The 23,258-nt window shown below is 33.8% G+C and overlaps 5 protein-coding genes across 5 annotated transcripts; 2 read left to right on the top strand and 3 right to left on the bottom strand.

The window, feature by feature from the left end:
* Positions 1–424: 424 nt before the first annotated feature.
* LOC125855034 (probable carboxylesterase 2) lies at positions 425–1,786 on the bottom strand. Its single transcript, XM_049534676.1, has 2 exons — positions 1,246–1,786; positions 425–923 (listed from the first exon to the last, which is right to left on the bottom strand). The coding sequence occupies exons 1-2, from the start codon at positions 1,739–1,741 to the stop codon at positions 466–468; spliced, it is 954 nt and encodes a 317-aa protein (XP_049390633.1). The 5' UTR covers positions 1,742–1,786; the 3' UTR covers positions 425–465.
* A 2,030-nt stretch (positions 1,787–3,816) lies between these two features.
* LOC125855475 (succinate dehydrogenase subunit 5, mitochondrial-like) lies at positions 3,817–6,570 on the top strand. The gene is made up of 4 exons (XM_049535198.1): positions 3,817–4,066; positions 5,395–5,705; positions 5,786–5,971; positions 6,298–6,570. The coding sequence occupies exons 1-4, from the start codon at positions 3,898–3,900 to the stop codon at positions 6,352–6,354; spliced, it is 723 nt and encodes a 240-aa protein (XP_049391155.1). The 5' UTR covers positions 3,817–3,897; the 3' UTR covers positions 6,355–6,570.
* Positions 6,571–6,823: 253 nt separating this feature from the next.
* Positions 6,824–7,760, bottom strand: LOC125855477 (uncharacterized). The gene is made up of 2 exons (XM_049535200.1): positions 7,513–7,760; positions 6,824–7,425 (listed from the first exon to the last, which is right to left on the bottom strand). Exons 1-2 carry the CDS (start codon positions 7,687–7,689, stop codon positions 6,970–6,972), a joined length of 633 nt encoding a protein of 210 aa, XP_049391157.1. The 5' UTR covers positions 7,690–7,760; the 3' UTR covers positions 6,824–6,969.
* A 1,897-nt stretch (positions 7,761–9,657) lies between these two features.
* LOC125855473 (uncharacterized) lies at positions 9,658–17,366 on the bottom strand. Its single transcript, XM_049535196.1, has 7 exons — positions 16,794–17,366; positions 15,651–15,739; positions 15,417–15,555; positions 11,091–11,186; positions 10,835–10,957; positions 10,249–10,511; positions 9,658–10,129 (listed from the first exon to the last, which is right to left on the bottom strand). Exons 1-7 carry the CDS (start codon positions 16,960–16,962, stop codon positions 10,019–10,021), a joined length of 990 nt encoding a protein of 329 aa, XP_049391153.1. The 5' UTR covers positions 16,963–17,366; the 3' UTR covers positions 9,658–10,018.
* Positions 17,367–20,193: 2,827 nt separating this feature from the next.
* Positions 20,194–22,485, top strand: LOC125855467 (pentatricopeptide repeat-containing protein At1g73400, mitochondrial). The gene has a single exon (XM_049535190.1). The coding sequence runs from the start codon at positions 20,541–20,543 to the stop codon at positions 22,260–22,262; it is 1,722 nt and encodes a 573-aa protein (XP_049391147.1). The 5' UTR covers positions 20,194–20,540; the 3' UTR covers positions 22,263–22,485.
* The last annotated feature ends 773 nt before the right edge of the window (positions 22,486–23,258 follow it).

Raw genomic sequence — 23,258 nt, forward strand, 5'->3', positions numbered from 1 at the left:
CTATCTAAGGGTGGATGTGGGAAGGAGGTACATGTCACTCCGTTGGGTATTTGTTATCTTTCGCTAGCACAGATTTTAAAATGTTCACCAAGGTCTTTAGTCACAAATTTCTGAATATTACAAAAGATTTATAGTATCTTTTTTGAGTTACTCAAATTGCCTATAAACAAATATACAAATCAAAGAGAATCCTCCACATTTGGACTTTTCTACCTTTATGTATGTATAGGTAATAGGCCTACCAGAAAGAACAAATAATTTTATCTATATATATTCCTTTTGAATTAACAAACTTAAAAATCACGGAGTATAATCTACACGCAAGATGAAAGCGATGGAATTTATTTATTATTGCTGTATATACAAATTTGTCATGAAAACAACAGCCTAAAGCAACATCCAACTTCTCAAAGACCTAAAACTCTTGATCACATGACAGTAACCTTATCGACTACACCAAGACAGTCACTTTTCATTAATAAAAGTAGCCCAAGATTTGACCAAATCAAGTGCTTTTTCACTATTAGGATTAAATATGTGAAAAACATGATCTTCCCCTTTAGTTTCAAAGATTTCAACTTTTCCTTTCCACTGACTCTTCATCAAAGATTCATAGTACAATATTCCTCTGTCTCTCAGTATATCCAATTCTGCTACACAAACAAGAACTCTTTCACACGCCAATTCTTCAAGATTTGGTGCTTCATCAACAAAAGGATTGATTAAAGGGTCATTATTCCCTTTATTTGATGGACAAACAAATTCCCACCATTTATCTACCATTGATTTTCTCACTGAACCTTTAATCTCTATCCCAATTGGCTCTTCTCCCCAAAAATATGGACTAATCATAAGCATCCCAGTAAGCTTCATCCCTAAACCTTCATCTGCTCTTATTGCCATGAAGTGTGAAATATTAGCACCTGCACAAAGTTTTATTTCACGTATGGTCAATGAACTACAATACCCATTGTCACGATAAACAAACCTATTTTTTGTACCATAAAAAAATGACTTAACTTTAATATTATATTTATCTCTACAAGCTAGGTAGGAATAAGATTTGTATATACGTACACCATTCTTCTCAGACCTCGCTATTATTGTTGTTATTATAATAGATAAAATTCAGAGATGTACATGAAATTAACATCTCTTGACCAAAATAACCTTTCTTAGATCTCTTATGTGTAAAAATAAAATAACGATTATAAGTGGCCTATACAAAACCAAATAAACTCTTACCTGCACTGTCCCCTGCCAAGAAAACAGTATCAAAGTCAACAAACTCATTCAACCAAACTTCATTCCCCTGTTTTGATTTATGTTGAGCCACCCATTGAAGAACAAACCAAGAATCATCATAAGCTGTTGGAAGAGGATGTTCTGGAGCTAATCTATAATCCACTGAGACAAGAACAACATTAGCACAAGATACAAACACATTAAGAGAATCATGGTACTTAGGATCACCAATAGAGGATATACAAAATGCTCCACCATGAAAATAAACTACTAAAGGAAGTTTTTTCGATTTTGTTGCTGAATTAGGTCGATAAATTCTGGCAGAAATGCCTGATTTTGGATCTATCAAAACATCTTTGGATGTAACATCAGTTTGAGAGTCATAGGTTGCTGGTGTGAATTCAGTGCCTACAAGTCTTTTGATTGTTCCATTTTTGTACACTTGTACATATGGAAAAACATCATGCACAATTTCAAGATTGTTGGATGTGTCCATTGTTTTGTTTTGTTTTGTTTTGGGGGAAAGTGATTTTTGGTAAAAACAATGGGAAGGAAGGAAGAAAAGAGTGGTGCTATACAAAAGCAAAAGACACCATTGATGGGTGGTTTTACATTGTGTGTGATTTGTGTCCATGACATATTAATTAAATGGGGCCCATACTAACATCGTTATTGGCGTGATGACTAGAAGTTTGACATTTGAATTTTGTGTATGAAGTTATTTTTAGTCAATAACATTTGATTGCGAGTGGAAATACTTAATGTAAATTTAAATTAATCAAAGTTTTAAACTAAAGATTCATCGAGAGAAGAAATTAAAAAAGAAAAGTAGGATCCATCTACTACTTTTGAATTATTCCCCTATTGTTTATTTTTGGATCGCACACCACATAACTTATTCGGGAGTAACACTCCCAATAAAATTTCCTCCTCAATCAAATAATTTATTCATCACAGGGAATGGTGTATGATTGAAGTAGACATGCTTAATATTCATTATTTTTTTTGTTCTTATTTATCTACCAATAATGAATCATCATCCCACACAAAAATAGGGGTGAAATTAACCGTGTAAATTATTAATTCGATAGAACTTATTTGATTTTAATTCAAAATTCTATATATTTATTCTTAAAATTTAATAGATAAAGTAAATTATAATTTAAAATTTCGTAATTTAAAAATCTTGACTCCGTCTAAAAGAACATCCTCTCAATCTCAACGATCGGAGATAATGACATCAGAGAATAAATATCTCTATTTTTTAATTCAATATCTTAACTTCAAAGGAATGATTTCATAAACCAATTGATTGTTGGGGTACATTAGACGACTCACTAGATAACTATTTTAATTTTTAAAAAATGTGCACATTTAAAGACACGTACACTCTTAATTATAAATTTTTTGTTTTAATGGAAAAATTATCTGTACCACATGATTACACAAGATGGCATTTGTTAGCTATCAATATAGCTGTGATTAAAAAAAAGTATTTAGACCATTTCAGCGCAAAAATGTTATTATCGGAATGAATATTTGATTACACAGAATTAGAAAAGTCGCAATCAGTGAACAATGAAAACATTATAGAGTGAGAATAAATAAGAAAATATCACTTGAAATAGTTTGATTGCATCATATGCTATTGTTATAAATGAGGATTGTTATTGAGTAAGTTTTAAAATTTTTTAATTTTTTATGCTAATAATATAAAATTATAAAAATACACCAATAATTAGAAATATGATTAAGAAAATTCATAGAAAATAAAACTTATAACATGATTATACAAGTATAAATAATCTAATGTCTTAACTTTCTAGTAATAAAAGAATTATTGTTTCTAAAAATATATTATTATCATACTATACAACTTACCTCTTAAAAGAAAATAATCAATAAAACTTACTAGTATTATGATAAAACATCACTCCATCTTGAATAAAAATAAAATTACTTTCAAATAGCTAAACAAAATATGATAATTTTGAGACATTGGAAAAAAAAAGACCAATGATAAGCGAAAAAGTAAAATTTTGCTATGTATTTTTTTTAAATGTTACGGAATATATAATCGCATTCACAATATTACCAAATAGTAATGATGTGATACTACAACTTGTTATTTCAGTTACTCTCAATCTTCTTATTTCTATAAATTTTAAAACTATTTAGTATCATTTGTTTATTCAAGAATTATGAGGGTTAACTATAAACTATGTTAACTAAAGAATTTATCACATATTTGTGTAAAATCTGTTAGACGAGCCCCGAACGTTGGACATTGAGCGTGCTTAGGACATACAATTAGACGTCTAAGATGAAAATCTTATAGAACTAAGCCCCATACTTGAGTGTCGAAGCACTTTGCTAGAGCCCGACCCCAAGACGAGTCCCAACAAAAGTAGTTTCACTTTTTTTTGCTGATACTTAATAGGTATAATTAATTATTGCACTTGAAGGAAAGAAAAAGTGTTTTACAAAAAAATTACGCAATAAACAATAATATGTGTAATTAATTATAATCAATTTTTGTAATTTATTAACAATTTATTAAAATAAATAATAATAATAACAAGGAGAATTTCTATTTTTGCTGGAAACCTACGACCCATTTAGCAAAGAAGAAACCAGAAAGTTAACGGAGAAATGGAGAAAATGGTGCTGATGCGATCTTTGTATCGATCGATATGCCGCAGATCTACGGTCTTCTCCGCCACCGCAGCCGCCACAACCTCCGCCGTCAACCACCAGTCTCTCCGCCACCTCCATTTCTCACCCCAGTCTTTCTCAGCTTCTCCGAGGAACACTGTTACTGGTACTAACATCGTCTTCCTTTTTTATTTGGGCATTCTCAAATATGCTTATACTTGTAGAATTTGTTATCGGATTATGTTATTCAGCTCAATTTGGTTAATGGGTATCCGTTTTTTATGGAAAGATTTTGAATCGGTGATTCTGCTTTCAATATGATGTTTATATTGGTGGGATTTTTTCATGTGAATGTCTGGATATTTTCAATTAATCCATCATATAAGTACCAAAGCTGCAAACTGTGATGGTATTGGATCAATGGTTTTTTTTTATGATACACATGAATGGTATTTTGGACTGTTTTTCCTTGCGCTGAGGGCTCTCTCTAGTTCTGAGGTAGTGCCGTAGGGGTGAGGTCTGTGTGCACTCTATACACCTCAGTCACCACTTCGCGGTACTATACCGGGTATGTAGTTGTTGTACATGAATGGTATTGGATAAGTGGGAGATTTGGTGAACTTGTTTTAAAGAAATCCTAATTTGACTTGAGAAAGAATTTAGTATTGAAATGAAATTGGTCCAAATTCGAATAGAGCATGCATACAAGTCGAGGTAGCTTGAGATTGATTGATTGAGACACCTGAATCATATGTTAGCTCAGGGAGATTTAAACATAGGTCTTTTCTTTGGGCAACAGTTGTGACAAAATATAGGGGGTTTGAAGCTTCATTTCTCTTTTCTTCACTTGAATATTCAATTCTCCTGCCTTAATTTATCAAGGGTTTAGTGTTACTGTACTTTTTAGCTTATGCATCCTTCAGCTCTCTTTAGTATTTCTAATTCTGCTTTGTCATTTCTGATTGTGGAATCATTAGGTTATTCTTATCTACCATGGGTGCTGTTTGCGTATATGTGATGATAAAATTAGGTGTAATTTTGTTTTTTTGAGGGGCATTAGATTCCTTAAGCTAATAAACTTCTGACCATAATCCTCATCCAACAAACAAAACTTTTGCTGGCACACTTATATTATGGTGTCCAATTACTACCAACTAAGTCGTCCTGTGAAAGTTGGAGTTTTAATAAATGTAAGAGTTCAGGTACGTGGTTCAGTGAAGGAGTTGGATTCAAGAACCTGTAGGAGTTGTATTCTCGAATGCGTTATTTATAAACTCATGGTTACTGTGACATATTTAGGATTGTTAGTGCAAACAGGCTTTATATGATTACTTCTTAGGTTTCCCAAAGCATATTTTATAGGAGGTGAATCTGCAAAACGAGAAGCTTCTTAATCACCTTCCCCGCGAAGTGCTTGTAGTTTCCTATTCTTTATATTAATTTCATGATCTTGCATCAGGAATTTGACATTACATGGATATTTTTTAACTTTAGAATGTCAGCATCCTTTCACAATGGCAATGGGAAGCATGCGTTCTTTCAGTGAGGATGTAACTCACATGCCTAAGATAGAAGATTCGGAGGTCAAACGCGCTTTTAAAGACTTGATGGCTGCAAGCTGGCATGAGCTCCCAGATCCTGTCGTCTATGATGCAAAGAATGCACTGTCCAAAACTACTGACGACAAGGCTGGCCAGGAAGCTTTGGCGAATGTTTTCCGTGCTGCTGAGGCAGTTGAGGAGTTCACTGGGATTCTTACATCTCTGAAAATGGATATCGATGATGCTATCGGTTTAAGTGGTGAAGTAAGTTGAGTAAATGAAATAAAGGGTTGGCATACAGTTTCTCAAGTTCTTGCTGTTTAAATTACTCATATTGCTGGCAGGATGTGAAGCCTTTGTCAAAAGAATTCTCTGATGCACTGCATACAATATTTCAACGCTACAACGCATACATGAGTGCCTTTGGGCCAGAGGAGGAATATTTGAGGAAGAAAGTTGAGATGGAGCTGGGGACTAGGATGATACACTTAAAGATGCGATGCAGTGGCCTCGATGCTGCATGGGGAAAGGTACATCTAATTGAAGCTAGTTGATTGCGCGAATTTCAGCTTTTCTTTAAGTTATGATTTCTTAAGTACATAGGCTAGTTTTTCATGATTCTTTTATTGTGCCTTTAATATAAACGTTCATGTGCTCAATATTCTCATCCATTAATTTGTATACTAGAAACGTATACCAACTTTCTAATCCTGCAGGTAGTTTTAGAATTCATTTTACAAAATGTTTCCTGAAGATTTTTGTTGCATTTTCAAAATAATAATCTCAGGTATCTTGATGGATGAACTTGTTACCATTATTTGTTTTCTCACTGTTTTGTCCGCTTTTCTGAATCCAGGTTACGGTACTTGGGACTTCTGGACTTGCTGGTTCTTATGTTGAGCAAAGAGCATAGGCCTTCAATCATGGCAGAAAAACCACCATGTTTTTGTCTTCAATCACTTGGAAAACTGTTGTTTTTTTTAGATAATACAGGCTGCTCCAATATGATACATTATGTTGTACTTGATTCTCAAGTTTGATCATGTGATTACTACAACAGGCAAATGATAATAATCCTAAAAACTTGTGCAAGGAAATACTTTCTTGAATATTCAGTTAGCTCTACTCTGTTTCTTCAATTGCCGTGTGCTTTTTTACATCAAATTATCTGGATAGTTAATGAATTATTAGCTTGGCTTGCTTATTTACGCTAAGCTTAATTCAAGTGACATGAACAATGAGGATTCATATAGCCAGCCCAACTAGCTTGGGGTTGAGGCACTTTAATAGTTGCTTGTTTACTTCATGGTTATACCTCGTGTTACTGAAACAAAGAACCTGCATCCATGCCGAAAAATGGAAGAAAAATTGACATGGAAGAACCATTCAACACAGATTCTGAAGCATGCTAAGCATAAAAATGGTTACAACCATTGTCAACAAACATAGTGAATACATGAAAAACGAAAATCAACATCCTTTCTTTTCTGGAAAAAAAATTCCTTCTGATTCTTCTGAATGCCAGAAATTAGTGTATATTGATCATTCTAGCACTCTTTCTCCATGACCAAGAATCAGCTGGAGATTTTGGCAAAGGAGGAAGCAACAACAATTTACGGCTTAAACCAAATGGCCATCCTTCACAGTGAGAGAATTCCTTGATAACAGAACGTCTCGGAATATCTTGAAACTCAATCATGTTCAAGCTTGAAGACCTGGAAAACGTTGTCTTAGCTGTAGCAAATGCCTCGTAGCTGATAGCACTCGAGCACCTGGAAAGACGAGTCCCAACAGATAAGAAATCCTCCATCTCTTCCTTATCTTCTTCGTCTGCACTGTCCTCTTTTTGTTGCATTAGCTTTTCAGATATGAATAAATCCCCTGCTGTTGTAGATAATGTCCAGTTGAACTTTTCACTTGTGATATCTGCTTTTTTCCTGCATTTCGACTCCATGTATTTACTTATCACTATTGACACAAACACCTGTATATAAAAATCACAACAACATGAATATATCGCAAATACATTGATCTTAAAAGAAACTCTTGAGTATAAAATTAGTATTAGTACTTCCTCTTCATCATCATAATCATCTATGACATCCTCTTCCTCTAAACTTTGAGTACTAGAATGTCTTTCCTTAAAAATGTGGCAATTAGCAAATGCATCCTTGAGAGTTGTAGAGAAGAATTTGCATCTCTTAGAAGGATTGGTTGATACTTCTTGGTTAGGAGAGAACAACACCATGTTTGGAGAAAAAACAATCAAATTCTTTGAGTGTTATAGGTGAAAAGGTTTATCTAGAGAGAACTAAATACTTGTAAAAAAAAATTCTTTATTTGTATAATTCTTGGATGAAAGTGGCATTCTATCTTCTATTAACTTTTTTTAAGGGGGTTTTAATCTTTAAAGTGAAGACAACATTAAAAAAGCCAACCAAGGAGTTTTCAAGAAAATAACTGATAGCTACTTGGACTACTTCTTCCAACCCACTATGCCAAATAGCTATCGTTTAGAGCGTAATTATGAATCGTAGCTACAGTTATTGTATTTAGGCAAACGAACTATACAGGCGGGTATCAACTGTATCAGTTGCATTACATATTGTGTCAGCTGAAATCGTGTGAAAGAGTTGTATCAATGTATATTGTATCAGCATGTGTATTTGCTGCGAAATCCAAAATGTATGTCCTGTAATTTATTGAAACTATAGTTATGTTCCGTAAATACAGTAAATGTTTGCCACGTCAGGTAATTTTTCCTTCCATATAGTATCTTATTTATTGTTTCTATTTCATGGTAAAGTAATGCTTCTATATTTGGGGCTATTATGTTTCACTTCAACCTGAAGTTAAGGGTGAAGAGGACACTGCACCAAACAAAGACCACTTATAAATGTTTATTACCTTGTATGATTATTTTGGTATAAGAGATTAATCATTTTGATATTGAATAAGACATGTCTTCACCACAATGTGCTCTAATAACATTGCATGAGATGTTGGTGAACTATTTTTTTCTCATTTCATAAACTTAACTATCGAGGGTACGACGAATGGCGGATCAAAAAGACTGACAAACTTCTGAAGAAAGAGGTGCACATAACACTAAAGGCAAATACCATATCAAAATGGAGGAATATGAAGAACTTTATAAGGTGTATTTGATGGCGTAACATAAAAAAAAATAGGGAAAAGCAAACAATACGTGTTGTGAAGTTAGTTTGTGACAGAATAAAGTCATACAGAGGAAAGTTGAAATAGTTGTGGAGGAATAACTTGCAGCTATAAAAGGTGAAAATGATTTCATCAACAAGAATATCTTTTGAAATAATATTTCACTCTACCAAACACTCTTTCCTTTTCAGGATATTCACCTAATGATTTTGTTTTTTTATAGCTGTACCTTTTGAAGCATAATTAATACCATAAGTTAAGGTGAGTGAGGAATTTATTCCAAGGCACCTACCGATGCGATTGGCAAAGCTAAATCATATGACAGTGTCAACAACTTTATCAAGATCCAACAAGAAGTGATGAACTATCAATCATTTTTGGACAAATTTGAAGAAGGAAATACTTCATATTACTTTAGACGGGCAAACTAACTTTTTTAGTTCATACATATATCAAATGAAGTTTGAGGTGGATAACTCATCTTTATTCTTGGCTTTTATATTCTTGCATTACTTAAGCATCCTCATTTGTAATATCATCATAATGAGGATTATAAACTCCGTGATGATCATAGAATACCTAATTTTCTCTAGTTCTTATTTTCTCCATGCTTGTTAATTAGTAGAAACTTGTTATCTCATTAGGAATAGTAAGGTAAGGCCTAGCCCCCCTTGCTTGTACTTATCCCTATTGGTATCTTTTTATTTTCAATAAAAGGCCGCTACACGATCTATCAAGTGGTAGATTTGCTAAAAAAAAATACCATAAGTTAGTTTAGAATATTATTATCAAGTTTCACCATTAATAAAAAAAAAATAGCTCCCAGTCAGTCTTCAAAATAGACCTTAGGGAATGTTGATCCATAAAGCATGTGATACTTTAACCAAATTCAACTCAACCAACCTAGTATATGCGGAAGACACGTGTCATGTTATCAATGGTTTGGTGTAAACATCCAATGCAGGTAAACAATATACGAGTTCCGAGATAACAAATGATTCAAAGAAACATTTTACATCAAGAAAGCCAAAAACATTAGTTCATCAAAAGACACTACATAGATTATAATTGACCAAAAAAGTTGCTAAGATCCACTTTTGACATAAACTGAAAACTTTAATCAACAATTACAATGTCAAAAAATGTTATGTCCTAGTCACTGGACTTTCTTAAGGATACCAGGACTGCGCTAATCACAGTGTAATACATAAAAAAAGGTTCTACTGTGGTACAAATTCTATCTTCCTGTAAAACAACAAGAGAAGCAGCACTCTCATAGAAACTGCAAATCAAGAAAACTGATCCGAGTTTTCTTGCCTCAATGTGGAACTATTACAACATCTTCAAATCGTGGAAGCACCGAGATCTCAAGGCTTATCGTCTATTTTGTTAGTGATAAATTATACACTAACAACACCAGACATCCACGGAACAATTACTGGTGCATTTGGGTGAGCGTTTCTGTATGATTCAGGATAACGGTCCTTAAAATTCAATTTAGGATTCTCTGCCTGCATTTGCAAATGAAAAGGGGGAGAGGGAATTGAGAACAGCTTCGTCTGGTGAATATCAAATTTGCAAGACAAGAATGGAAGGTAGTAAACTTTGTGAAGGGAAAGGCGAAACTTACATATTTCAGCCAGCACTCCTGATGCTTGTGTTGATAAATATCTGGAGAGTGGCATCCTGTCTCTGATGGGCAGTAAACCCATATGTTACATTTCTTTTGGTTAGGTCCGGCTTGCTTAGCTTGATCCAAACAAGCCATACAACAATCGTATGCAGATTCTTTGTGATGTGTAAGGCCCCATCTGACAGCATCACCACCATAATCAGTATGAACTTCAGTATGACACTGAAGAGGAAGCTGCTTGCCAGCTATGACTTCATAATCTGGAGAATATAAATTACTGAATAAGAATCTATATTAAGACAGGTTCTCCTGAGTTTGTTATTTTTCGTGAGCAAATTTGCAATAAAGAGGACAAAATCTTGATTGGTCAAATTTTAATCATGCACGATTTCTATAGAAGAGATTGTTCATTTATGCCAAAAATGAGGAAACGACAAATGATATAACAATAATAACAAAATCGCTTGCAAAAGAATTCTTTTCTCCCTCAAAACGGGGAGGTAATGAGAAGCTGAATGATTGATCTGCACCATAACAAAAAAACTTGAAAGGATTTGTACTGAGAAATTAACAATGTCATTACCAAGTTCCTCTTCACCCTCAGGTTTGTCATCGTGTTCCGTATTGATGATTTGAACGGGTATCCAGAGACCAATTTCTTCTGACAGTTCAGCCCAGTTGTCGCCCAAAGCTCGTGCAAGTAACCCTGCAAGCAATGTCACAAAAACTTATCATCTATTTTCTGGAAGTTCCTCTGAACTAGGGATACAGGATTTCCTGCAGCATCAACAGAAAACTGAAAATACAAAATGTGAACAGCAATCCTAAATAGAACATACTAGCCTCCTTTAGGGAAATAGTTGAATTTGATGTCTTCTCATGAATAAGTTCTGTGGCTTCTTTCAATTTTTCTCTCCGCCAACTTTCCACCGCATCTGTTCCAACAAAAACACCATCAACAATGATAACCAGGAATTGTAAATGAACTACAGCAGAATGTATACATAGAATGAATATATCAAATACACTAGTTGTTCACATAACAGCAGAACTCTTTAAGGAAATAAATAATTAATAAGTTTTATTACACTGGTACCCTTAGGTCTTATCCATATAAAAATGTTTCGGTGGCTACTTCGGTCTTTACATACACATGTATTTCTACTGTCAATCATCAAATTAAGTGCCATTTAAGTAAACCATCCAATTGATGAGGTGAAGAATATCCCTCTGACTTACCGCGTTTGGGCATGCAATGTAGATTAGCTTCCAAGAAAATACCTGAATCTTCCCTTAGGCAGTAAAATAAACGACGGAGCTTTAGGGACCAAATGGTTCAAGATTTTGGGAGAAGATAGGAAGGACGGAAGAAGCAGCACATAGTACCTGTCAAAGGAAACATTCCTCCATACTTCATGTGTTTGTTTCCCATCCCACCTTCAGTGGCTAATAAGAACCAGTATCTTTTTAGTCTAAAAAAGAGTAAGTTGGACGATTTAATCGAGGTGGAAATTTTCATTGGGTAAATTGGGGGAGAGTCAAAGCCCCTGTTAACAATTAGCGAGATGGGTATGCGAAGATTGTCTATGTTTAACAGAGCACTATCAGGAAAATGGTATAGAGGTTCATGAATTAGGAGAAGGCTCTGTGGATGGAAGTGACTAATAAAACTACGGCTGCACCCATTACAGATGGTTCTCAATAGAGAGGGATTATTGTTGACGAACAAGCTTATGGAAAGGAATCATGAGGAGAAAGGATGACTCAAGATATTTTCAATTGATTTCCAGAAATGGGAGACATGGTCCATTCTGCTTAACATTTACTGTGGTGATACCGTTCACAAAGACGAGTTCCTTCACCTCTCCTCCAATGAAAATAAAAAGGAAACCACAATTGTGGAGATTATTAATTGGAACTAAGGGCAGAAAGAGTCCTCCACAAGCTATATAACTTTACACAATTATGCAAGGAAGTAGATAAGATTGTATTTAGAAGAGATTTTCACCAAAATTCTTCTTGAAGTCTTATTATAATCTCTTAGCTTAGGATGTGACGAAAGACATATGAATGTCAATATGGAGATTTTAAGCACCCAGGAAACTGTTGCTCTTCACATGGGTATGCAACGAAGGGAGGTATATGTTGTTTCTTTCTTTTTGGATAACATCAGTGTTCAGGACAATTTGCGCAAACCTCCACAATACGAACTACGTGTATCCTCCTACTCGTATGGTTACAAGGTAACTATGTCCACAAAACCTAAGCAAATAGAAAGAAATCACCTAAACATTTTGCCTATGTCGCGATTTGTACCTAGTCTCCAGAGTCTGCAATGAAGGGAACTATAACCAATAAGTCAAGACGTAAAGGCATGATTGTTAGTTGGTGACGCATGTGAAAAAGTAACAACTATCCTAACTTTACGAGTCATCATATTCTCCAGAGGGTACTTCCTCAACAGCTCAACCAGTGGCGGAGTTAATAAGAATTTGGAGTCAGAATGAAGGAAGCTAGAAATGCTTGAAACATATTGAAAACCAAGTTAAAAATTACACCTCTGAATTGAATTCACATGTACTTGAGCATATAGTATGCATAATAGGGACAAGACTGAACAGGATAAATACCAGTCCAAGAGGGAACGGATCAAACTTACAAGATATCTATTCTACTAGAAGATCCATATAGATCTCAGATTAGACATAATTGAAAAGCCAAGATACATGAGGTTCGGAAAAAGTTATGAATATGTAAAATAAGTACTCCAAAAAGTAGAAGAAAGAGGTAGACAATCAGTAAAGCATGCAAGCAAAAGTAACATCAGAGAGCAACGGAACTTGCTACATTGTACCATGGGAAGAAAACTGTTATCTAACATCTCAATATTTTAGCAATGTTACTTGTACAAAGGGATAAAATCAGAGACAATGGTATTGGGAACGGGCAAGATGTCCAATAAATATATCAGAAATTGAAAAAATGTTTGAGGTTTGATTCACATGGCAAAATTGAATACAAATTTGGCAATTCAACTTCAAGGAAAGTAAAACATCTTTCTGGGCGGTGGATGGCATACCCTTTTAATGCGGAAATTAATATTGTAACTACTTTTTTATACTAAGTGCCTCACACTTGTTTCTATAACCATTGACTGACGTCCACAATTCCCAGTGTCATGTGTTCTTTGTTAAAGCAAACAAGAATAGCATTCTGATGAACACAAAATTTGTCCTAGCAACATCCTCACCTATTTAAGCAATCAAATGATACTAGGAATACTGGCTAGGGGACCATATGTACGAAGAAGCAATCACAAGTGTAAGCCTCCTATAGGAGTTCCCAAGTGTAGGTTTATTCCAACTCACTAATAATATATCTTTAACAGATATTTGTTACCCCAATCGTTAACATGAGATTGCATGATATATACTAATTACAAGTGATATTGTGTTAAATAATGAAACTAGTGACGGAATCAACTAAAGTTGGAAGTGTAGAGAATCACATTAAGAAAAAACAGTTTTAGGATAAGTGCAAGTGAGATAGGATATGTGCTGCAAGTTAATCCTCCATAACAAGAAGGTGAAGTAAAATTAGATGAAATTATGGTGCCTAAATGTATATCTAAGCCTAATCTTCAATGAGATTAGCACGATAGATGAAGATTTAACACATAATCAAAATAAGACAGTTGGAATGGAAGAGTTCCACGAGAGTGCTGCGCAACAGGAAGATAACTATTTAAGTAAATGCATGTTCTACAGATGACTGGATGTAATAACAAGGAGTGGTTCTTCTAGATGTTCAATTATGTATTTTGGTCCAAGGGGAAAAAGACCTCCCTCCTTTCTACTTGTTGCACTTCTCTCATGCAAGCAAACTAGATCAAGAGAAAGTTTTAGAGTTTTACGTTCCTTTCTCTTGCTCTCCTTTATTTCTGCACTCAAAGTTAAATTCAATGAACAGAAACAGTCCGTGAGCACAAACTCTGAAATTACTATATATGAAAATTATCTATCTTCCGGTCTCGTGCATCAGCAATAGATTTATTTATTCTCATCATTTACAAAGAGTTATGCAGCTTGGTTTTGTTGTTTTATTGATGAGCTGAAATTATGGAGTAATTCGGGTTCCACATTCGATGATGCTATGAGTAGATAAAGGAAGAAAGTTTCAATGAAATGATTAGTACATCAATGGAGAGAGGGAATGGAAATCAGATGTCATTCATATCCAACGGAACAAAGGAATAACATCTTGAGATACGGTTGATTCATAAATTTGTCATTGTCTAAAAAGAACCAAAAGACACAAATTCAAATTTTTATTCATACATAACTTCACTTCGGAAAAGAAAAAAAATAGCAACTACAGATCCTGCATTTAAAAGACAAGACAGTGAAACCACTTAATGGGGAAGAAGAAAGGAAAAGACAAAATCTGGAGACAAACCAAGGCATGTAGACAGAAAAAGCAATGAGGAGCAGAACCGTTTATAACTTTGGAAACTAAATGTCCAGACAAAACAGCATAGACTTGTCTTTTAGGAAGAGAAAAGAAACAAATCTTGAGCATCTGATCAAAAATAATTTCCTTTCTGCAAAAAGAATGAAAACATATACACCTAAATATCACGATTCCAAAGCTCCGACAACTCCCAATTCGAGGACATAAACATCATATGCATATGCTAAAGGATATTACTAGCACTTACTTTTCAGCTAATGGTTAAACAGAAAATCCCATGCCAAAGAAAATCCAACAGTTGCCACTGTTTAAAAGTGTTCATGAGTATCAAACCCAAAGTAAAGTGTAACAACTCTTCCATTCTGACAGTTTCCTTTCCAGAAAGACCAAAACACCTGTTTCAGCTACTGTCATGTGAACTGCCTCTACGAAAGTTTAATGATTACCCACTCACTGAATTTGGTAAAAGAAAATCTCAGACAATTGACCAGATACAGATAACAATTACTAGCAACTTGATCGCATTGTAAAATCTCCAGATTGATTTATTAGCCTTAACCTACCTTGCACTTACTTGATTACTAACTGATACAGCTACAGCATGAACAGCCAAGAGGTCTTCCCAAATAAAAGCTTTAAGAATGAAGGTGCATAACAAGTATAGCACATTTTGAAGATATAGAAGGCACAATCACCTTGTAGCACGGTCGCATCTTCATTAGCATTCACGGCTTTTAAAGTTACTAGTATCTCATCTGTTATCTTCTGTTTAATATGTTCCGGTATTTGTTGCACCTTTTCATCCATCGAAAGTTTGTTCTTTAAGCCATTTACCTTCACCAGATAAGAAGCATTCCTCATCAAGCAAAGTCCGCGGAAAAGCAGCAAACTCAGGAACCAAATACCAAAATGCCAAATAAAGGTCTTACCACATTAATAAGTTCTACAGGTTCTAGTTGTTTCCGCAATTGAATTGACTCTTCCATTTTCCTAATCTGCTGTGGGGTATACTTAAAAGCTGTACACACAAAAACACCCTTTCATCAGACAAGCGATCAACATTCCAAATAAACAACAAAACTCTGAATGGGATAATCTGCATATACTTAGAAGCTGAGTCAAAAGCACCGAGTTATGAAACAGACGTTCAACTTTCCAAGAAAGTAACAAAATCACAAAATGCGCCAACAGAAAATTCAGAATGAATAGAAGGGGTCATCCAAAAATAATCTGAGGGATAGCTAACAAAGGTGGAGCTAGATAGGGCGAACATCCTTCGACGGAAAAATTACATTGTTTATATATGGTTAAAATTATTATATTTTGTACATATAGCAGATGTTTAAGCCCTTTGGCTTCTTCATGTGTTTACTTCTTCGTATGTTGAACCCCCTTAGTGAGATTCTGACTCTGACTGCTAAAAGTTGTGGCAAAAGAACACCTATTTATCAAACAAGCATTCAACTTTCTGAGAAAGCCACAAAGTCCCAAAATGATTCAACAAAAGATTCAACATCAAAGGGTCATCCAAAAATTACCTGATGTATGTTATGTAGCTAAAAACTATAGCAAAACCACACATCTATCAAACAGGCAATCAACAAAGCAACAAAGTCCCAAAATGATTCAACAAAAGATTCAGCATCAAGGGGTCATCCAAAAATAACCTGGTGTATGTTATGTAGCTAAAAACTATGGTGAAACCACATATTTATCAAACAAGCAATCAACTTCCCTCTAAAGCAACAAAATCCCAAATGTGCAAACAAAAAAATTCAGAATCAACACAAAGGGTCATCTAAAAACAATCTAGTATATACCTAAAAAGCTGAGGTAAAATCCACCCTTCTGTCAAACAAAGCATACAACTTTTGAACAAAAACAACAAAATCCCAAATGGGTAAACAGAAAATTCAGAATCAACACAAAGGGCCATCTAAAAACAAACTACTGTATACCTAAAAACTGTGTCAAAACCCACCCTTTATCAACCAAGCATACAACTTTTGAACAAAAGCAACAAAATCCTAAATGGGGTAAACAGAATATTCATAAATAATAGCAAAAATTACCTCTTTGAGTATCACTGAAAGGGTACATATATACAGAAGTATATAGAGAATGAAGCACATAAAGAGCAATAAAAATATTGATTGAACAAATAACAATTGTTGTTCTCTTATATGACATCCATTTCCCTCTTGCCATTTCCACTTTCTTCAACTTCTGGTTCTCCTCCATTTCATCATCTTTGAAACCCACAAATATTTATCAAAAAAAAAAACACCCCAAAATCAAGAAATGTGTAGAATGGAGATCTCGTTTAGAATGTTTCAGGGGAATTTGTTTCTTGTTTTCTCTACACAGATCAAAGTAGATCGATGGTACCAATATCAAGAATTCTTGTTTTTTTTTCTTCTGAAATTTATTAATTAAAAAGAGAATAATGGAGATGAAGTAGCAAAGCACTATTTATGAGTATAATAATGGAGATTCTTTTATTATCTCCGGCAGCTGTCGTTAGTGAAATGTAAATTTTGGGGTTTTTGATTCATCTGTGAATTTAAAGTGAGTTATTAAGATTAATTAGGTAGCGTTAATTATGGTTTACGTGACGTAACGTGTGATAGTACTGCTAAACAAAAATGTCGGGGAAAGTTTTATGCCTTTTTTTGGGTTTCTCTATTGCTTCGTTTTGTTACTAAAAATAAAATGTCATTAAAATTTGAGTTTCGATTAATGATTGTTCGGATGCTAAACACTTTTCGTCTTCAATTTAAGGTTATAGGTTCGAGTTATCAACTGACCAAGAAGGTGTGAGCTTATAGGGAGTTTTGTTTTTATGTTTTGTTTGATTTACTGGATCCATATATTAAAAATAAATGTCTTATTTTACTTATTCATTTTTGCAAATCAAAAAAGTTTTGTTACTTTTTTCATATTATTCTTAATATATATTAAGATTAGTTTAGTAGAATACATGTCTAGTTAAAATTATGTAAGTAATGTTAGATCAACATGAGTCGAGTAATATAAACTGAAGGAAGTAATTAACTCTTATAACTCTATAACCTCTCCCGTAATCTTCCACTCCTCCATAATCTCACTTGGTATTCAAATCGCATTAAATATATCTATTGTTTAGTTTTTTTTCTTTGTTAGAATTTGCCTTGAATTTTCTACTTAATTGATCAATGATCAAATCATATTAAATAGGAGCACTAGTTTTTTTTTTTGTATAGTTGTCCTTTATCTCTGATGTATTCTCATTCGAAATTTTCAATTATAAACTTTCTCGTTATGTCATGCCTATTTCGAACCCAACATTCAATGATATTAATGATTAATATCTTGTTTAAGACACCTCTTTTGTAATTCCACCTTTATATACTAGTTATAAATAGAGACATTTTTTGTTACTTGAGCGTGAATTCTCACTTTGATAATAAAATTTCCATAGTTACCAAAAAAAAAAAAAATAGAGACATAAAAAGTGATATGAAATACATTTAAACAAACAAGAAAATTCTCATTTTTTATCCCTCTATATTTTTTTTTGGTCGACTTTCTTACTCCATATTGTTATGTACTATTAGATTCATTTTATAACAAGTTTTAAGTTGCATACAAATCATTTGACATAAAACTAATTTTATTTATATCTAATTTTTATTTTCAAATTTTATGCTCTAAAATTTTCTTGATCTAACTTGACAATATAAAAAATTATTTACAAGATTTAAACTCCTAAAGTGTACCTGTAAAGAGGTTGAAAAGGCAAAATGTTTGAAAAAACAAAGGCGGAATGACCTGAAAGACCCTTGTACTTGGCTCATTTTGTCAGTTGAACCCTCATACTCATCACTTTGCCAACTAGACCCTTAAACCCATCAGAAAACAACATTTTAAACCCTTTTCTCCTCCGGTCAGAGTGCGTGTAATGGACGCGATTACACGTGAAATTCCACATCATTTTTAGTGGCACATGCGAAATTAAGTGCTAAATTTTTTTTTAAAATCAAATAAATCAATTTTTTAATTTCTTTAACTTTTCAAATAGTCATCTTCTTCATATTTGGTCACAAATTGAGCACTAGATTCATACCCATCAGATCAAATTCTTCTTGATTTAACTTGTAAATTCAACTACAAGTTCACCAACACAAACTCAATGAACCCCAATCAAAAAATTTAAGTAATTTTACAAATTCACAAGACTCATTTATTATTTTTTAAGCTTTTTCAAACTTATCAATGGAGTTTTAAAATTTTCAATAGTCACAATCATTCTTCACATTATCTGCATCTCCTCGTTGAAACCATCTAATAAAAGAATGATACTAATATTTTTCAAACCTAAAAAACGAAAATTTTAGAAGAAGTTGAGGCTACTGATTTGTATTAAAAAAAAGAAGAAGAAGAGGCGGAGAAGAGTGAATGTGGGGGTGGAGAAAGAAGAATGGGCTGGAGAAAGAAGAAAGGTGAGGGTTGTGGTGAGGGGTAGAGGAGAGAGGGCTGGTGGAGAAGAAGAAAGGGTGGGTGTGGATGAAGGAGGGTTGAAGAAGATGATTTTTTTTTTAATTTTGTTAAATTTTTTTTTTTAAAAGAAAAATATTGTTTTAACTCGCTTTTAAGCGCGTGTAATCACGCATATTTCCAACTCACCAATATTAATGCCACATAAGCTCGGTCAATCCAACTCACCAATATTAATGCCACATAAGCTCAGTCAATGGTCAGAGGGGTTTAAAANATTTTATAACAAGTTTTAAGTTGCATACAAATCATTTGACATAAAACTAATTTTATTTATATCTAATTTTTATTTTCAAATTTTATGTTCTAAAATTTTCTTGATCTAATTTGACAATATAAAAAATTATTTATAAGATTTAAACTCCTAAAGATGTACCTGTAAAGAGGTTGAAAAGGCAAAATGTTTGAAAAAACAAAAGTAAAAAGGGGCCCTCAAATGTGGAACTTTACTGCTACTTATCATGATATAAATTAGCTAACGTGCTTTGACTCTTGAGAAAATATTTGTAACTTTTTTAGACTCTAGAGTAGTTGTTATTTCCTTAGTTTTAATTTAATTGTTTGATTTTAATTATTATATATATATAATTTTATGACTAACAATAAAATTATATATGAAAGATATATATTTTGTATTAAATTATTAGATATAAATATGTATAATGAAATTTATGTCAGAAACTAACAACTTTGATTTTATTATAATAGTTGTAACTTTCTCATATGCTAACGAAATAATCCGATTTTTTTTCCTATATGTCTAAATAATGATACAAAACTATTTCTTCATTCGAAACTCATTTCTGTACTTGTTTACTCAGTCAAATATTATTTTTACTCGATAAGCAATTATTGATGAATTTTTACCCAAATTAAAATGAAGTGATATGAAGGCAAATCCATCAACATATCTCTTTGGATATCTTTTGCCGGCGTTGTCCGTAATACTTCTTCCAAATTATTAATGCTATATGTTATCGGAAACAGTTTTTCTATCTCGAGTCCCACTTTCGACCTCATAAGTGGAATTTCACGGGGTATGTTGTTGTTGCAGCCGGAGAGCAAATTGAACGGAGAACGAAATGGCAGCGTATGAGCTCTATTTTAGTGAGAGACAATAACCATCTCTGGAGAGAGCTCTGTTGTGCTTAACTGCACCTTCCAACTGTTTGATGAAATGCCTCAACGAAAAAACACATAGATGACCATTCAGGGATGATTTGTTTTTCCAATTGTGAAAGTTAAGTACTCTTATGCATTGATTTTTTGGTGGAGATTGTGTGATGTCTCAGCTCAGAGTTGTCTCATTTATCAGCAAGACTTTGAGTAGGAAATCACATTCCCAAAATTGCATTTTTCATCAAAATATAAGGCGAAATTCAGTAGCATCAACACATATTCATGAACATGTCATAAAATACGAATCAAAATACGTATTTGCTACAAGGGTATCATTTATCTTGAGCACAAGTTCTAGATTTTGTCTACCATCATTCTTGTCCTTTCAGCGGTTTTATTGTGCCGAAAATTCTGCATTTTCGTCGTTGGAGGAAACAACGGAAAGCTGTAGCAATGATCCTGTTGATAACGTTTACAAGGTTGTGGTGGATCATGCTAATCCAGGGCATAAGATGGAGAGAGCTCTGGATAAGCTTGAAATAGAATTAACAACGCCGTTGGTGGTGGAGGTCTTGCAAAAGCTTTGTTATGAAGAGAAGTTAGCATTTAGGTTCTTTACGTGGGCAGGGCATCGAGAAAATTATAGTCACGAGCCTCAGGCGTATAATGAGATGATTGATATATTGTCTAGTACAAAATATAAGGTGAAGCAGTTTCGTGTTGTTTGTGATCTTCTAGACTACATGAAGAGAAATGATAAGAGTTTGGTTCCTTTAGAAGTCTTGTTGAAAATTCTTAGACAGTATACTGAAAAGCATTTGACACATCTTCATAAATTTGCTAAGAAGAAGAAGATACGAGTGAAGACACAACCCGAAGTATATGCCTTTAATTTGTTGTTGGATGCTTTGTGCAAGTGTTGTCTTGTTGAGGAAGCTGAGGCTCTGTTTACGCGGGTGAAGAGTAAGGTTAAGCCAACTGCTGATACTTATAACATTCTTTTCTTTGGTTGGTGTCGTGTTAGAAATCCAGATAGAGCTATGAGCATTCTTGATCAGATGATCAACATAGGACATACACCCGATAACTTCACCTATAATACTGCCATTGAGACGTTTTGCACAGCAGGAATGGTGATGCAGGCTGCTGAACTTCTCGAGTTCATGAGAACTAAAGGTTCAACCATGTCTTCTCCTACCGCGAAAACATATACTATTATGATTGTGGCTCTCGTTCAGAATGATATGATGGTAGAATGTTCTAAAGTTCTCGGAGATATGCTAAATAGTGGATGTGTTCCTGATGTTTCGACATACAAGGAATTGATTGAAGGTATGTGTTTGGCTGGAAAGACCGAGGCAGCTTATAAGCTTTTGGAAGAAATGGGAAACAAGGGTTACCCTGCTGATATAGTTACCTACAACTGTTTTCTTAAGGTCCTATGTGACAACAAAGAGAGAGACGAAGCGCTTAGGCTTTATCAGAAAATGACGGAAGTAGGCTGCGTTCCCAGCGTACAGACCTATAATATGCTAATTGTAATGTTCTTTAGAATGGGTGATGTCGATGGAGCCTTTGAGACCTGGCACGAGATGTCTAAGAGGGGTTGTACGCGTGTTACAGAAACATATTGTGTGATGATTGAAGGGCTTTTTGATAACAATGCTACTGAAGAAGCATGTTTCCTTTTGGAAGAAGCTGTGAACAGGGGTATGAAACTGCCATACCGCAAATTTGACTCATTTTTAATGCGACTTTCAGCCATTGGTGATCTACGAGCCATTCATAAACTGTCAGAGCACATGAGAACATTCTACAACTCTGCTATGGCACGACGTTTTGCCATCAATCAGAAGCGGCAGAGCATGAACTTGAGAGGGAAGTGAAAATGACTTATGTTGTCTATTTGGCCCGACGTTTGGATGGTGTGTTTCTTTGTATGCATTTTGTTTGTGTCGTTAAACAGATTAATTAGAGAGCGACTAGCGGACGTTTTTCATTCTTCACCCAGTCCTTAGTAGCCTTTTCAAAGTCAACTTAACCGCTTACCTTGGGAAAGACCACTTGTACCAGATTTGGGATTGAAATCACATTTGGAAAATATATAACTTATATATACTAAAGGGTGAAGATCTTTTACAACTATTAGTATAAATATTTCTTATTTTTTCAGGTTTCGTTGGCTGGAAATCACACAATTATTTAAAACATAATTACTTATTACTCCCTCTGTACCATTTTATACGAAGTAGTTTCACTCGGCACGGAGTTTAAAAAAGAAAGAAAGATTGTTAAAACTCTTGGTCTAAAATGAATGGAGTAGAAATTTGTGTGAATATAAATCATTTTATTAAGGGTAAAATTAGACATTTTGATGTTAAATTGTTACTTAATATAGAGATGTATCATTTTTTTTTTAACTGACTAAAAATAAAGTAAGATAAATTGGGAGAGGAGAGTATTATATTTCTTCTTTATCTCTTCTCCTCACCCACCATTTATTCAGCAAATATTGAAATCAAATACATCCTGAAAAATACTCCACAATTTCATTAATTTCATCTTTGCCAATTACTCTCCGTTTCATCTTAGTTGTCCACTTTATCCTTTAATCTCTCTTTAAGAAATCAAAAGGACATTTTTATTAATTTACCCCATAAAAAACCTTTTTGAAACTTTACAAACTTGTTTACACTTATAAAAAGAATTATTTGTAAGGCTACACTGAATAAAACATTATTAACCCTATTTTGCTTTTGTAAATTGACAACAAGTAATTTAAAACAATTATTTATAATAACATGGATAACCAATATACAACGGAGACAGTACCATGTTTAATACTTTCTTTCATACAATGATACAAAATACAAAAAAGGGAA

Source organism: Solanum stenotomum, chromosome 2 (assembly GCF_019186545.1).
Source record: "Solanum stenotomum isolate F172 chromosome 2, ASM1918654v1, whole genome shotgun sequence".
In the NCBI taxonomy this organism is placed as follows: Eukaryota; Viridiplantae; Streptophyta; class Magnoliopsida; order Solanales; family Solanaceae; genus Solanum; species Solanum stenotomum.